Here is a 15,659-nt window from a genome sequence, read left to right on the forward strand (position 1 = left end):
GCAGTCCAAGGGACTCTCAAGAGTCTCCTCCAACACCAAAGTTCGAAAGCTTCAATTTTTCAGCACTCAGCCTTCTTTATGGTCCAACTCTCACATCCATACATGACTACAGGAAAAACCATAGCTTTGACTATACAGACACTTATCAGCAAAGTGATGTCTCTGCTTTATAATATGCTGTCTAGGTTGGTCATAGCTTTTCTTCCAAGGAGTGATTGTCTTTAAATTTCATGGCAGTCACCATCTGTAGTGATTTTTGGAGTCCAAGAAAATAAAATCTGTCACTGTTTCCATTGTTTCACCATCTGTTTGTCATGAAGTAATGGGACTGGATGCCATGATCTTAGTTTCTTGAAGGTTGAGTTTTAAGCCAGCTTTTTCACTCTCCTCTTTCACCTTCATCAAGAGGCTCTTTAGCTCTTCACTTTCTGCCATTAGCGTGGTGTCATCTGCATATCTGAGGTTATTGATATTTCTCCCGGCAATCTTGATTCCAGCTCTTGTTTCATGTAGCCTGGCATTTTATATGATGTCTCTGCATAGAAGTTAAATCAGCAGCATGACAATATACAGCCTTGACGTAGCCCTTTCCCAATTTTGAACAATCAATTGTTCCATGTGCAGTTCTAACTGTTGCTTCTTGATCTGAATACACGTTTCTCAGAAGGCAGGTAAAGTGGTTTGGTATTCCCATCTCTAAGAATTTTCTACAGTTTGTTTTTCTACAGTTTAATCCACACAGTCAAAGCCTTTAGCACATCCAATGAAGCAGAAATAGATGTTTTCCTGGAATTCCCTTGCTTTTTCTATGATCCAGTGGATGTTGGCAATTCTGGTTTCTCTACCTTTTCTAAATCCAGCTTGAACATCTGGAAGTTCACGGTTCACGTACTGTTGAAGCCCATGTTGAAGGGTTTTGAGCATCCCCTTGCTAGCGTGTGAGATGAGTGCAATGTCAGTACTTTCAGCATTCTTTGGCATTGCCTTTCTTGGGGATGGAATGAAAACTGACCTCTTCCAGTCCTGTGCCCACTGTTGAGTTTTCCAAATTTGCTGGCATACTGAGTGCAGTATTTTAACAGCCTCATCTTTCAGGATTTGAAGTAGCTCAGCTGGAGTTCCATCACCTCCAGTAGCTTTGTTCATAGCAATGCTTCCTAAGGCCCACTTGACTGACTGCATGCTCCAGGACGTCTGGCTCTGGGTGAGTGACCGCACCGTCATGCACACACAGACCATTAGGGCTTTCTGAATGGTTCCTCTGTGACATTTGCCACTTCTCTGCACCTACTAGGGCCTTACCGTTCCTGTCCTTTATTTGCCCATCTTTGCTTGAAATGTTCCCTTGGGATCCCTGTGTGCAAGCCCACAGAAATCTGTCTCGTGTTTTCTCAGCTGCAAACTGCACATTCCCGGGTAGGGGGAGGTCACCTGCTCCTCCCTGGCCCACGGTCCCGTGCTCTGGCACAGCCCTTTCCCTGAGTATGAGGACAGGCTAGTCTCCACCTCCCCCTCTGCCGGCATCATCTCTGCTGCTCCTCCCTCAGTCCTGCTTCTCTGCAGGGCTGACTCGAGTGGAGTCTAGAGCATTGATTGGAGGCGCTTTGCAAACTGACTCCAGCCTCCTCCTCCAGGTTGGCCTCCAGCCTCCAGCTGTTACTTCTTTGGGTCTCAGGAAATTGGTGGGTGGGGGTGGCGGAGGGGTTCTTTCCACAGCCCCTTTCAGGAAGTGCGGCCTTTTCGCGCGGCAGTGATTTCCCGGAGCCGCTCCTGACCCACGTGCGTGAGCGCCTCCATCGCAGGGACCTCGCAGCGGCCCTGCGGGGGCATTTTGGTCCCCTTTCAGCCTGACCAGTGGTGACCCGTGCCTGGGGGGCGGGTTCTGATCCGACCCCACCTCCAAGGGCGGTCCTGGCTCATCAGCGCGGCTCGAAAAGTCGGCGGCCCGGGTGCAGCGGCAATGGCGGGGCCGGCGGGGGGCTGGTCAGAGCCCGCCCCGGCGACCTCGGCCCGGAGCGTGCTGGGGGGCTACCGCGCCTACGCCCGCCGGTGGGTCTTCCTGCTGGTGATCAGCCTGCTCAGCTGCTCCAACGCCACGGTAGGGGCTGGGCCGGGGCCGGGCAGGCGGGGCAAGGCTGCGGGACAGGCCGGGACCTTGCCGAGCCCGGCCCGTCGACGTCCGGTGCGCGCCGAGCGCCGCGTCCCGCTGGACAATCGGCCGCTGAGAGCTCGCTCAGCCAGTCCCGGGACGCAGCTCTCCCGTCCCGCGACGGCGGAACCGCGGGCGAGGGCGGGCCGGGGCGGAGAGCCCCTTCCTTGGCCGAGGCTGCGCAGGGAGGGCGGGTGCCCTGTCTGTCCTCGCGCGGCCCAGGTCCGGAGACCCGCTGTGGTTTCCACAGGATGCCGCTCCTGCCTCCGAAAGAGTCACTGTCCGCAGGCACGGAGGGCTCCTCCCGCGGTCTCCCCTCTCTGCCCAGCGCGCACCCACCGCAGCCTGGGCACCCGCTCTGCCCCCTACCTGCCTCTCTTCCCTGGGCCCTGGCCGCCGTCCCAGGGTTTCTGGCTCACTTCCAAGGTCCCTCACCAGAGGCCTTTCTTGCCTGCCCACTCAGCCCCTTTCTTCACAGCCACCCAGCTGGGGCCAGCAGTTGTAGAACTGAGCCCGCTGCTGGCAGGGACAGTGCTCATCATCACAGCCTCGGAGACCAGAGAAGCGCCCGCGAGAACTGGGCCTGCTGGTTCCGGGGCCCCAGCTCTCCCAACCTGCTGCTCCCCCAGACTCGCCCCTTGAGGGCCTAGGGGCCTAGGCCCTCTGCCGGCCCAGCACCACCACGGCTCAGCCAGCAGACCTTTCTCTGCTCCTCCAGCCCTGGGCCGTGCCTCCTGCGCCCTGGACTGCATGCTCTTCCTAACCTGAGGCTAGTGGCTGCCTGCTGAGCGGTCAGGCTGCAGAGCTACCGGGCCCGCGGGTCTCCTCCTGTAGGCTGCCTGAAAGAACACTGTTCAGCCTCACACTGGACCTCAGGGAGTTGGGCAGTTGAGGGGCGGCCACAATCATGAAACGCAGAGTGGTGGGGGGCAGTGGGGCCCGAAGCTCAGGGAGGCCCCGGGTGGCAGAGGGAGGTCAGATGCAGAGACCGTAACGAGGAGGGGCTGGCAGGTGAGGGGAGCCCCGAAGGTACCACCTGGGAGAGGTTCTTGGGCGACAGCCTCTCTTGGACGCCACTGCAAACTCTTTGGGACCTTTTTCCTCCTCTCCTTGCTGGCCAGCCCTGTGCTGGGAGAAGTGGCATGCCCAGCCTGGGACTTGAGATGTTTTTCTCTGCAGCAGTTGCTGGTCTGCGTCTGAACACTGTGAAGCCAGGACTGGGTTTGGGTTCTGTGGTTTGAGAACGCAGAGCGGGGGTCTCTCTCAGCCCTCCAGCTGCTTCAGTGTCTGGGGGTGGATGCTGGAGGCCAAGGCTGTGCCCCCGCACTTGTCTCGTCCACAAATCGTCATGGAGCAGGCAGGAACCACGCCGGGACTTGCCACGGTCCCCGCGGGGTCGCAGCAGGGAGCTTGGGTCAAGAGGTGCGCTCTCGCTTACCCCTCCTGTGGCCAGTTGTGCAGGGCCCTCGGTCCCGGGCGGGGTGGGCAGCGTGAAGGGCACGGGGGTGGCGCTTGCAATGAGGCCTCAGCGGCCCTGGCGTGGTCTGCGTGAGGGCCAGCATGGGGGACAGGCGCCCACATTCTCAAAGGATGCACAGGGCCTCCCGGCAGGCTGGGAACACATGGGGGAAGCCCGTGCCGTGGGCACACAGTTGCCCCCACGTTGCTGTGTGCGTTTCAGACCTGCCTCTGCCCCGCTGCCCACAGGTTCTGGGGAGGGCCGAGGGGCGATGCTGGTGAAGGTGGGCTGTGCGCAGAAGGTGTGGAAGCCAGAGCCAGGCTTTCTCGCTGCTGGATCAGCTGGGCAGGAAGCAGGCGGCCTGCACCAAGTTCTTCCTGAACCTAGAAGCTCTGGCCTGAGAAGAGGGAAGAAAAGGGAAGAAAAGGCAGCTGTTGCCCAAGGTCGCTGTCACGTGGGGCTCTGTGGTCAGAGCTCTGTTCGGGTTAGGAAGGCTGGATCCTGCGGCCTCCGCCGTGGGGGCAGGGTGTGAGGCCTGGGCGAGCTCCCGCCTTGCTGTGCCCTCTCAGAGGTGGAGTCGGGGGGCTTTGGTCTGTGACACCTTCGTTTCTGGGCCAGGCCAGGACGCCTCGCCACTCCCTCCTGCAGTAAGTGCTGGTGCACCGGGGTGTCCTCCACGGGCACTGAGTGTGCACGGAGTCACCCCCACAGTGTGCTCCTCGGCCTGTCCTGTGCCGGCGGACACACGCCCACGTGACGGGGGCCGGGGGCCCCTCTCCCACCTCCCGGCACTGCAGCTTCGGCCAGCACCCAGTCTGGGTGCCTGCCCCGCCCCCCCCAGCACGGTGGCCATCTCTCTTCCGCTGTCAGCCCCAGCCCTTCTCCTCGGAGGGTCAGTCCTGGGGGCCTCGCTGTCCTGCAGGGTCCAGCCAGGTTGCCCCCCTCCTTCTGCCCCGGAACCATGTCTGCAAGGATGGTTCCGGTCCTCGGTCCCGACATGCTGTCTGAGCCCCCAGCTGTGCCTCCCCTCTGGCGTGACCAAGTGAAGACTCCAGCCCTGGACCCTTTCTCTCCCTCGGGCCAGCCGGCCGTGCCCAGTGCAGCCGGCAGCCGTGGTGTCTGTGGCGCCTGCCCTGGGCTGAGGCCAGCCTGTGTCTCGCAGCTGTGGCTCAGCTTCGCGCCCGTGGCTGGCACGATCGCCCGGCACTTCCTCCTCTCCATGGAGCAGCTCAACTGGCTGTCGCTGGTGTTCCTCGTGGTGTCCATCCCGTCCGGGGTGGTGGCCATCTGGGTTCTGGACTCCATTGGACTCCGCTGGGCGGTGAGTCAGACCACACACCAGGGCCTGCTCTGGGACAGGCGGGTCCCCAAGCACAGGATCGAGAGCCATCCCCTCCTCCCGAGATCCGAGTCCTCAGGCAGAGCCACTGGGTGGCGAGTGGAGGCTGGGGTGCTGGGGGGCGTCCTGGCTGCTGGGCAGCTCTTCTGACCCCACCCTTGCAGACCACCCTCGGCGCGTTCCTGAACTTCTTAGGGAGCGTGATCCGCTCCATGCCTAGCATGGTTGTCGGCACCCAGCACCCGTTTGTCTTCCTCCTGGGTGGGCAGAGCATCTGCGCCCTGGCCCAGACCCTGGTCATCTTCTCTCCAGCCAAGCTGGCCGCCCTGTGGTTCCCTGAGCACCAGCGAGCCACAGCCAACATGATCGGTACCATGTGTGAGTCTCGGTGAGGCCGGCGTCCCCTCTGGCTTAGCGTGTGGCCGGGAGCCTCTGTGCACTCCCCGCTCTGGAGGGCGAGGTCTCCTCCGTGGATGGGGGCTCAGCCTGCCTTCCTGAGCTGACACACGTCCCTGTCCGTCCAGCAAATCCCCTGGGTATTCTGGTGGCCAACCTGCTGTCTCCCATCCTGGTGAAGACGGAGGAGGACATCCCCTTGATGGTGAGGGAGCTCACAGGTGCACGCACGTGTGCACCTCCGTGTACGGTGTAGTGTGTGGCTGTGCGTGAGTGGCTGTGTGTTTGCGTGTGTGTGTGCCTGTGTCTGGGCTGTGTGTGCGCGTGTGGGGGCTGGTGGGCTCGTGCACCCACACTGTCCGTGCGAGTGTGCACGCGCGCCTTCTGTGGACGCAGGTGTGAGGGCACCCCATGTACGTGGGGCTTCCTCCACTGCAAGTGCTGGGCACCTTCCGAGCGTCAGGCACAACCCGAGGCATCGGGATGCTGGGTGTTTTCCTTGGAGGGGAGAGAGCACCAGGGAGGCGAGAGGCTGGCTGCAGCAGGATGAGGCATTGCTGGGGGGTGGGAGGGAGGTGGGGAGGAGGATGAGGGACCAGAGAGAAAGGCGCTGAGGTGGAGGCGAGACTGAGGGGTGCGGCTGCAGCCGGAAGTGTGTGTCTGCTGAGCAAGGGGAGGGCGGAGGGAAGCGTCAATCCAGGTGGCAGGCGGTTGGCTTGATGTGATGGATAGCCTGGGGGGATCTGAAGGGGGAGTGATTCCATCTGGTGATTCCAGCTTGGGGAATGAAAGGTGTGCCCAGAGTGTCCACGGAGAGAGCCTGGGGTTTGATTCAGCTGGGGAGTGGGGTGCACTGATGAGAAGGGGCTTCTAGCTGGGGGACGGCTGGGGTCACTCACAGAGGTGGGAGGGAGGGTCCAGGTGACAGTTGGATAGAGCTCCCAGAGACGGTCGAGCTGAGGCCATCGTTGTTGGAGTCATCCTTGAGTGAAATTTTGAAAGCCAGGCTTCTGAATGCGGCAAAGCACAGGAGGCCCCGAACGGGCCCTGGGCTTGCTGACGTCCACCTGGAATGACAGGCGGGATGGGCAGTGAGGAGGCAGTGGCTCGTCTGGAGCCTGGGGAGCAGGCTTGAGGCGCCTGTGTGCATGTGTGTGCATCCACAAGGATCTGTGCACTCACGTTCATGTGCGTGTGCGTGTATCCACGGGGACCTGTGTGTGTGTGCGTGCGTGTATCCACGGGGGCCGGTGTGAGTGCACTCACGCACACTCTCCCCACAGCTGGGCACCTACATCCTCCCTGCCGGCCTCACGTTCTTGCTGGCCACTGCATGCCTCTGGGAGAGTGTGCCCCCCACCCCGCCCTCTGTGGGGGCTGCCCAGTCCACCTCGCTGCCGTTCCTAGCTGGGCTGAAGCTGGTCAGTGCTGTGCGTGCTGTGGGCCCTGGGGGTGGGGGGGCGGGGGGGGGGAGGGGCAGCCCAGCCCTGGAGCTCCTGCCTGTGCTGCTGAGGCTCTGGACTGCGTGACCCTCCCCTTTAGCTCACAAGGAACAAGGCCTACATCACCCTGGCTGTGTGCTTCGGGGGCGGCGTTGGCATCTTCTCCAGCTTCTCAGCCCTCCTGGAGCAGGTCCTCTGTGTGAACGGCTACTCCAGCGTGAGTGCTGGCCCCGACTTGGGGGCCCCCCACCCGCACACAGCCTTGGGGCCTGTTGACCTGCTGGTGGCTGTGGAGTGGCCCACGAACTTCCCAAGTGCTGTCTCCTCACCTGGACGGGGAGACCTATCAGGGTGCTCCTGAGACAGTGGGTGGCAGCCATGGGCCGGGGTGCTGGCAGAGCCCGCCTGCTCTCACGGCCCCCCGCCAGGCCTGTGGGTCCTGGTATCGGACTCGCAGCATCTCTGCTGTGCCCGCTGTGGTCTGGCTTCAGCACTGGGTGTGGGGCTCAGGCCCCGAGTGTTCCCAGTCTCTCAGAGGCAACAGGCATCGAGGGCATCTGCGGAAGCCAGGCCCTTTCTCTAGGGCTGGTCCAGCTCCCGGGTGGAGGTGAGACAAGGCCGTGGCACCTCCAGGGAGGACACCTCCCGCCCCCGAGCCTTCCACGTGGTCCTCCCCGGGCCTGGGGCGCTGCTCGGTGACCCTGCTGTGGGTTCCCTGGTGGTGGGGTACATACTAAGGATGAGTGCCACCCCCTGGGCTCAGATGATGGACAAGGTGCCCTCTACTCTCCAGGAATTTGCGGGCCTCTGTGGGGCTCTCTTCATCGTGTTTGGAGTCTTGGGGGCAGTGGCTCTGGGCCTGTACGTGGACAGGACCAAGCACTTCATTGAGGCCGTCAAGATCGGCCTCTGCCTGGCGTCTCTGGCCTGCGTGGCCTTTGCGGTGGTAAGAGTCCTCTTGAGCTGAGGCTGCCTTGCAGAGGGTGAGAGTGGGGTGCCCCAGGGGCGGGGCAGCTGGCAGTTCGGCCATAACAGACACCCAGACCCACTCAGACCCGGGCGTCCCTGCTGGGGTGTCCCTGGAGTGGTGTGGGCACTGTGGCCTCTCCAGCCCTGGCACTGCCCTGCCCCCGACAGGGCCCGGCGGCGGGGCTGGGGTCCAGGCTGGGGCACTCCTGAGTCCTGCCTGCCGGCCTGGGCGGCTTGCTGCCCAGGTGTCCCAGCTGCAGGGACAGACCGTCGTGCTGGCCGCCGTCTGCTCGCTGCTGGGCTTCTTTGGCTTCGCGGTGGCGCCCATTGCCATGGAGCTGGCAGTCGAGTGCTCCTTCCCCGTGGGTGAGGGCACAGCCGCGGGCCTGGTCTTCGTGCTGGGGTGAGTGCCCATTCCCACGGCTCTCCTAGGGACCCTTTGCCCCTCGGGGTGCCCGGGGCAGCACTGGGCCGGGGCTGAGGGCTTTGTGGCTGTGCAGGCAGGCCGAGGGCGTTCTCATCATGGTGCTGCTGACTTCCCTGACCGTGCGCCACGCGGAGCCGTCTGTCTCTACCTGCCGGGATGGCCAGGGCCCGCTGGACTGGAAGGGTGAGGGCACAGGCCAGGAGGTTGACCCCACCTAGCCCTGGAGTCTCCCTTCCACCGGCCTCCTTCTCTTGGCAAACTCCACTGTCCTGGCGGGCGGGTGTAGGGTGCCCACTGTGCGGTGAGGTGGGTTGGGGCGGACCCGAGGGCAGCAGGCAGAGCCTGGAGCGCAGTCTGGCGAGAGCAGCCCTCATGGGAGCCTACCTGTGACCCCACCTGTGACCCCACGTGTGAGCGGTTTTGAAGTGAGATCAGAGACAGGAGAGACAGTGAGAGGCGCAGAGACAGACAGAGATGGAGGCAGAGAGCCAGAGAGACCGGAGTGGGGTCGTCTTGCACGCCCACGTCCTCGGACCTGGTGGGGTGACCTTGGGGCTCACGGCCCCTGGGTCTGCAAGCCTGCCTCTTGGGGCTGGTGGGGATCTGTGCCCGAGGCTGCTCTGGGGTCCCTTGCACCTGGGCGAGTGCCCCGGCGCTTGGGGCGCCTCAGGCAGCGCTCGGCCGTGTCTCCCCAGTGCCCATGCTGCTGATGGCCGGCCTCTGCGTCCTCTTCAGCTGCCTCTTGATGGTCCTCTTCCACACCCCGTACCGGCGCCTGCAGGCTGAGGCCGACGCCAGCCCCTCCATTCAGGAGGACGAACGCCCAGCAACTGCAGCAGCCCTGGACCATGCGCCCTACCTGGCAGCCATGCCCTGAGGCTCCACCGCAGCACCCTGGCTCCCAGCAGCCCCCTCCTGGAACTGGTGCTCCTGGCCCTGCCTCCTTCCTCCTGGGAGCCATCCAAGACATCTCAGGGGTCCTGTAGAGGGCCAGAGGCTGGAGAGCAGTTGGCATGAGGAAAAGAGGACCTGGGGATGTGAAGGGGAGGCAGGGACGTGGGCTCTGGTCCCTTTGGCTGAACCTGTCATGACTGAGGCTGGGATGACGTTGGCATCTTGGGGGGACCCAGGGTCATGGCAGGGGGTCCCAGGGGATTCTCTGTGGCCATAGCAAGAAGAGCTGCTGCTGTGCAGACAAGAGGCCACTGACCAGGTGGCTACTGCAGGGGCTGGCCTGGCACTGGGGGCCCAGGGTGAGGGGGAACTGAGTGGGTGTGGGATCCTGAGGGCCCCAGCATGGCTGAGTGTGGAGTGGACAGGTGTGAGGAAGGCCTTCCTTGAAGGAGCCTGTACCAGAGCCACCTGTGTTCCACCTCTGCTGACCGCTGAATGACCAGCCCTCCCATCTGGTGCCAGCATAGATGGACACAGCAGGTGGGACCAGGCTGGGCAGGAGGCAGAGGCTGGGCCCCAGGCAGACGCTGCTGCTCCCTGAAGACCCTCCTGCCCCTAGGGGGTTACCCCCACCCCAGACCTTCTCTACCCCATGGACACTCCCACCCCCAGGAGGACCCCTCCGCCCAAGAGGCACTGTGAGCAGGAAGGCTTGAGGGCTCACGTTTATTCAACTGGCTGCAGCCCCGCGGGGGAGGGTGCCTCTCACTCCTCTTCCCACAGGCAAGCACGTGGCTCAGGCTTGTAGCCCAGGCTGCCTGCAGGATCGCTGGTGGTCGACCTGCAAGTTTGGTGGGGGGGTGGCAGGCCCAGGCCGGCATGGAGGGAGTGGAGGGTCCCCAAGGCTGCAGCCAGCAGGTCAATTACAGGAACCGGACTCCAGGCTCTGTCTTGTTTCTGCGCGTGGGGGGAAGCTGCAGGAGACCCTGCAGGGCAAGGGGTGGGGCTGGGGCTGGCGTCCCCCTTCCTGGACACTGGGCGTCCCAGCCTCCTGATGCTGCAGCTTCTAGGGGCGGAGGCACATCCCCCTGGAGCCCCGGGCGCCATGCCTGGGCCTCACAGAGGGCCTTGGGGAAGGACGTAGGGCGCCAGGGGCCGAACCTCTTCAGCCGTCATGTTGTTGGCCTGGGACACGAGCTGCCGCCTGCTGCTGAGGACAGCAGGGAGGGGCCAGATTTCTGGGGAAGGCACTGCGGAGAAGGCAGTGGCACCCACTCCAGTACTCTTGTCCGGAAAATCCCATGGACGGAGGAGCCTGGTGGGCTGCAGTCCATGGGGCTGCTGAGGGTCGGACACGACTGAAGTGACTCAGCAGCAGCAGCAGCAGCAGCAGCAGGGAAGGCGCTGGCTCTGAGCTGGAGGGGTGGCCCAGGGGGCCCCTGCGATGGGTCCTCATGGGGGGCAGGTCTACCCCCTTCAATCCCACCCACTCACGGGGCAGGTGCCTCTTGGGAGCCTGGCCCTGGGTGAGTCCTGGGCACTGGGGGGACCACAGGGAGCCATCCCCGACTCCCACATCCCTGGGGCAACAGCTTGGCACACTGAATAGTCCTGTTCATGAGGCTGAAGTAGCCCCCAGAGGGGGTAAAAACCCAGCGATGGTCTGAACGGCAGTGACCGCTGGCCCCACGTGGGTATGGCCGATCCTGCCCTGGGTTACCCTGAGGGACTCTGGATCCTAGGAAGGCGGATCAAGGCCTGAAAGCTGGGGCAGGTGTGGTGGGGGCTGGTGGTGGGCCTGGCTTCCTCACGCCCTGGTGGTGCCCGGGTGCCCAGCGTCATGCTCACTAGTCCTTGTTGGTGCTGCCCTTGCCATCTGGGCCCAGTATCTCCAATGCGCTGAGGAGTCTTCTCAGGGTGCATGCCTGCCCAGAGGCGGCCTCGAGCCTTGGGCGTCTCAGGTGCTAGTCCTGCCCCTCTCCACCCAGGGCTCCATGTCCTTGCCCACTTGATGCTCTCAGTGGCCTTCCCACTCTGAATGCCTGAGAGACCCTCAGCTCCCGCCCCAGGGTACTGTTCTTGGAGTCCCCTTGGTCCTGCCAGGCCCAGAGGTGGGCAGTTTCTCAGTGAGGGACAGAGGTCCCCACCAGCTGGTGGAGGAGGGGTGGGCCTGGGCTGGGGGCCGACAGGGCACCCAGACGTGGGTCCCGGAATGCCAGGTCCTAGAGACTTTCAAGAGGTCTGCAAATCTGGGTTTTATGTGAGATGTGCAGACATCAGGAGTTGAGTAAGCCTGGTGCTCACCCTCAGCTTCTCCCCAACACGTTCAGGAACACAGTGAGGTCGATGGGCCCCAAGGCCTCCTTGAACCTTGCATCCAGCTCGTAATCCTTGACTTTGATCTTGCCTGTTGCAGGAATGGGGGGATGGGGGTGGGGGTCACAGGGCAGGAGTATCAGTGTCCTGGTGGCCTTGTGGAGGGGCTGCCCCCCTCCATCATTCTCCAGGTGTCCCCAACCCACGTTGCCATGGGAACTGTGTATAAGCACAGCAGGTTCAGCTGGGAGACTGGCCACCACTGCCCACCTCTGGGCAGCCTCCTCTGCACACCCGGGCTGGGTCAGCTTTGTCCTCCTTTGGGCTGACCACAGAGCTGGGTGACAGAATACCCCACCAGTGTGACCCCTGCTTCCCCGGCAGAAGACAGCAGAAATGAGGGTGAGGGCCTCTCTGACGTGGACCTTGAAGCTTGGGGCTGCAAGGTCCTGAGGGCTAGAGTTGGGAGACCGAGAGAGCAGGCTCTGCTAGGCTGGCCTTCTCGGGAGGACCTGTGCCCCTTTCTGCTGGGGAGGCTGCAGCGGTGAGGAAACCCTAGCTCTGCCGGGGGACTGGGAATGGGGCCGATGGTGGGTAGAGGGGCACCCACGGCCGTGCCGCCCCAGGAAGGGGCTCGGGCCACACGGTCGACCTGGCCTGTGAGTCCAGAGAGGCCGGACATGGCCACCCCCTCCGCTGGGAGCCAGCCTGCACTCAGGCTACACTTTGTACCCGGACCCCGGATTGCCTGTCCAAGCCTCGAGCCCCTTCCCGGTTCGTCCCCGGGGCTGGTCTGGGGGGACCGCGGCCCGGACAGGCCTGGGTGTGGCTGGAGCCGCGGGCGGGGCGAGACAGGCAGGAGAGAGCTCGGGTTTTCACTTTGTACAGTGTACTCACACTTTTCAAATATTTGTACCCGAGGTGTGCGGGCCTCGACTTGTGCTCACCATGGTTCGAAACCGTCAGGGGACAGCACGGCCGCACCTGCTGCCGCGAGCGCGCACTCGCTGCCCGGCCACTGCGCATGCGGGGCCGCCGCGCGCCGCGCCTGATGACGCCGCCCTGCGTGCGCGCGCCCGGCCGCGCCTCTGCGTCTGCGTCCCCGCGGTGTTCAGGGCCTTGCGGCGTCCTCTCCGGTCCGAATTGTGCTTCCGGTGCGAGGGTCACGGACAAGATGGTTCCGCCGGTGCAGGTCTCGCCGCTCATCAAGGTGAGCCAGGCTCCGCCGCCGCCGCCGCTGAGCGGCTCTGCGTGGGCAACGCGCGGGAGCGCCTCGGCGCGGCTCGCGGCGCCCCCGACTCTCAGCGGCCCCCGCCCTGACCCGGAGGCCGCGACCCTCCCCATCGGGCCCCGACGCCGCGCGTGCGATCCCCGCTGCCCCCCGCCCTCGCGCAGCGCCCGGGACCCCCGCCCTGACCGCGACCCTGTGGGCTGAGACCGCGGGCGTGACCTCCACCCCTCCCCTCTCTCAGCGCCCCGGACCCCGACCCTGTGGGCCGAGCGCCCCCAGGCGCGGTCCCCCCTGCCGCCCCTGACCGCTTTTCCCCACAGCTTGGCCGTTACTCCGCGCTGTTCCTCGGCATGGCCTACGGCGCCAAGCGCTACAGTGAGTGTCCGCGGGCGTCTGCGGCCCCCCGGCCGGAGTGGGAGAGGGGCGGCGCGGGAGGCCCCTGACCTGAGACCCGAGAGGGCAGGACCCCGCGCGCGGCCGGGTGGAGGTTGGCCGGGCAGCACCTTGGAGCACAGAGGACTGAGTGCGGGGCGGCTGGGTGCCTGGGGTGGCCGCGGGGGTCCTGTAGCTGCCCTCCGGGTCGGGCTCTCCGTTAGGAGGTGGGTGTCAGGCCTTCACCTACATCCAGGTAAAGGAGAGTGGGAATCGGGCGCCCCTGGCACTCAGTGTACCTGAGGATGGCTTTGCCTGTGAACTGAATTCCTTTTCGAGCTTCAGTGAAAACGTTCACTGGACACCCCCGCCCCCGCCTTCCCTTTGACAGATTACCTGAAACCTCGGGCAGAAGAGGAGAGGAGGCTTGCAGCCGAGGAGAAGAAGAAGCGGGATGAGCAGAAGCGCATCGAGCGGGAGCTGGCGGAAGGTGCTCATGCGGCTGTCCCCCACCCCGCGTTGGGTTTTCAGAAACAGCTGCTGCTTCATACGGAGCAGCAAGTGGAGAGGAAAGGCCACCGCCTTTTCCATTTCCACTGGTCCCTGGGCCATCCTCTGCGGAGTGGGGTGGGGGTGGGGAAGGAGAGCCTTTGTGGGGGGTGGGTGCTAACCTGCCTTTAGTGAGGCTCGGCCCCTGGGCCTTAGAGGTGGACTGTCTCAGCCTTAGAGGCCACACAACCAGAGCCAGGCTCCACCCTCCCTGACCGCGGGGGCAGGTCCCAGTGAGAACCCGCAGGTTAAGGAAGGCTGAGGATATAGTGGAAACAGAGCATAGCCAGGCATGAGACGAGACGCTGGATGGTTTAACCCCCAAAATCTAAGGTGGCCCTTTTGGGTGGCAGGCGTGTGTAATGGTGTGTTTTCCTTCTAACTTTCCAGCCCAAGAGGACACCATATTGAAGTGAGCTGCCCTTCTCCAGAGCAGTGTGGATAAATAAAGCTCTCTGTGCGCCTCTGACTTCCCTTTACTGTCCCCAGTGGTTTGGTTTCTGGACTCAGACTGGGTTGTATGCCAGCCTTCTCAGATTATGCGCGGTGTGAATGGAGAGGGGTTCCAGAAAACTAATCAATGATTCAGTGATTGGTGCATAAACAGGGTGGAACACAGAGAAACTTGATCGCTTGCTCTGAGAGCTGGGGGGTGGGAATGAGGACAGGAGCCCCTCAGGATGCAGTCTGCAACAAGCATCTCACAGCTTCTCAACAGCTCACCCAAGCATCCTGGGCGCTGCTGAGCCGCTCCGCTCAGCCCTGGCTCAGACCCTTGGACAGGCTGGAGAGGGGGCAGGCTTCGCCACGTGGGAGGGGTGGGGGTGTCCTGATGCCCTTCGAGCTAGAACTTGGATTTCTTTTCTCCTTTTTGCACACCCTCCTCTTGAGCCCAGGTAGGGGATGTGGCCTCCTGAGGGCTTGGCTGGGGTGCAGCCAGCTCTGCAGTGAGCTTGGGCCTTTGTGCCTGAGCAGACAGCAGACTCTGCCCCTGCTGGCTGTGCCTCTTCATGCCAAGTTGCTTCAGTCGCGTCCAACTCTGCGCGACCCTATGGACTGCAGCCTGCCAGGCTCCTCTGCCCATGGGATTCTCCAGGAAAAGAACACCAGCATGGATTGCTGTGCCCTCTCCCAAGGGATCTTCCTGACCCAGGGAATGAACCCTTGTCTCTTAGATCTTCTGCACTGGCAGGAGCGTTCTTTACCACTGACACCACCTGGGAAGCCCGCAAATGGCACATGTATAATACGCGTGCATGAGGAGGCCTGGTGTCAATGTGGCTATTCCAGCTTTGTGCCTGGAGTGGACTTCCTAGGCTTTGGGCCCCAGTTCATTTGTTTTCCCTGTTTTCAGTAAAGGTGAGGCTGGAGTGCACACCCCCTGGAGATCTGAGGTTGGTGGGTGGCTGGCACTGGGTCTCTCTGGGAACCAGGGGGGACCCCAGTCACACGCTCTTGTCCCCAGGTGTCACTGTGAGCTGAAGGTTGTGTGGGGCCCGTGCATCCCCTGCCCGCTGGGAGAATGCGGCATCTGAACCAGCCTTAACCCAAGTGCCCTTGCAGTGCTGTCCGTGGCTGTAGCCAAGAGGAGTTTCCAGTGTCTGGAAACAGTTGCTTTGAAGCTAACACCACAAGTTAAAGGCCTTTAGCTCCATCAGGTGCTCAGCACCCGTTTCGAGTGTGAGTTGCGTTTTCGGTCTGGGTCTGACTTGGCTTTTCTTCCCGGCTCAGAACCACTTGGTTCTTGGAGGTGTGTGGTTGCTTCCATGAAGGAAACCTCAGGGGTGCAGGAGGACTTGGGCAGGCCACAGGTGTGGGTCCGTCAGCAAGGTTCAGACCAGCTCCCTGGGCAGCATTTATTAACAGATTATTTCTGCACAGAGTGCTGGCAGGATTTCTGGTTGGTCACAAACAAATGTCCTCTGCCACATCAAAAAGAGCAGCAGGTTTTCTTTTGATTTTATTCTAAATTTCTATTCATATATTTGTTCCTAAACCAGATGAGAACTGGCGTCTGTGTTTCCATTTCTCCACCTGTAAACCCATAAATATACGTGCAGCTGTGAATATATTCACCCAGTGCTTTCAGGCACATAGTTCACAGACCCTTTCTGAA

General features: G+C 62.6%; 2 protein-coding genes across 5 annotated transcripts; both read left to right on the top strand.

Annotated features, from left to right (window-relative positions):
- The first annotated feature begins 1,939 nt into the window (after positions 1 to 1,939).
- On the top strand, positions 1,940 to 10,017 carry SLC49A3 (solute carrier family 49 member 3). 3 transcript variants are annotated; one of them, XM_027971359.2, is made up of 10 exons: positions 1,940 to 2,098; positions 4,771 to 4,929; positions 5,112 to 5,325; positions 5,472 to 5,548; positions 6,627 to 6,764; positions 6,886 to 7,002; positions 7,579 to 7,731; positions 8,000 to 8,157; positions 8,255 to 8,364; positions 8,877 to 10,017. In XM_027971359.2, the coding sequence occupies exons 1-10, from the start codon at positions 1,961 to 1,963 to the stop codon at positions 9,056 to 9,058; spliced, it is 1,446 nt and encodes a 481-aa protein (XP_027827160.2). In that variant the 5' UTR covers positions 1,940 to 1,960; the 3' UTR covers positions 9,059 to 10,017. The 3 variants fall into 3 exon arrangements, with proteins under 3 accessions (XP_027827160.2, XP_042107733.1, XP_042107734.1); XM_042251800.2 differs by having other exon boundaries at positions 2,023 to 4,255; XM_042251799.1 differs by lacking the exon at positions 6,886 to 7,002.
- Positions 10,018 to 12,536: 2,519 nt separating this feature from the next.
- ATP5ME (ATP synthase membrane subunit e) lies at positions 12,537 to 14,012 on the top strand. 2 transcript variants are annotated; one of them, XM_027971361.2, is made up of 4 exons: positions 12,537 to 12,601; positions 12,943 to 12,997; positions 13,386 to 13,484; positions 13,934 to 14,012. In XM_027971361.2, the coding sequence occupies exons 1-4, from the start codon at positions 12,566 to 12,568 to the stop codon at positions 13,957 to 13,959; spliced, it is 216 nt and encodes a 71-aa protein (XP_027827162.1). In that variant the 5' UTR covers positions 12,537 to 12,565; the 3' UTR covers positions 13,960 to 14,012. The 2 variants fall into 2 exon arrangements, with proteins under 2 accessions (XP_027827162.1, XP_060273716.1); XM_060417733.1 differs by having other exon boundaries at positions 13,386 to 14,012.
- Positions 14,013 to 15,659: the final 1,647 nt, after the last annotated feature.

This window comes from Ovis aries, chromosome 6 (assembly GCF_016772045.2).
Source record: "Ovis aries strain OAR_USU_Benz2616 breed Rambouillet chromosome 6, ARS-UI_Ramb_v3.0, whole genome shotgun sequence".
Taxonomy (NCBI): domain Eukaryota; kingdom Metazoa; phylum Chordata; class Mammalia; order Artiodactyla; family Bovidae; genus Ovis; species Ovis aries.

Bases quoted from the DNA above. Each gene is read 5' to 3' on its own strand.
- ATP5ME (XM_060417733.1), top strand. From the start codon at position 12,566: ATGGTTCCGCCGGTGCAGGTCTCGCCGCTCATCAAG. The intron at 12,602-12,942 runs GTGAGCCAGGCT...TTTTCCCCACAG, and splicing joins AGGTCTCGCCGCTCATCAAG to CTTGGCCGTTACTCCGCGCT. The intron at 12,998-13,385 runs GTGAGTGTCCGC...TCCCTTTGACAG, and splicing joins CTACGGCGCCAAGCGCTACA to ATTACCTGAAACCTCGGGCA.
- SLC49A3 (XM_027971359.2), top strand. From the start codon at position 1,961: ATGGCGGGGCCGGCGGGGGGCTGGTCAGAGCCCGCCCCGGCGACCTCG. The intron at 5,549-6,626 runs GTGAGGGAGCTC...CTCTCCCCACAG, and splicing joins AGGAGGACATCCCCTTGATG to CTGGGCACCTACATCCTCCC. The intron at 7,732-7,999 runs GTAAGAGTCCTC...CTTGCTGCCCAG, and splicing joins CCTGCGTGGCCTTTGCGGTG to GTGTCCCAGCTGCAGGGACA.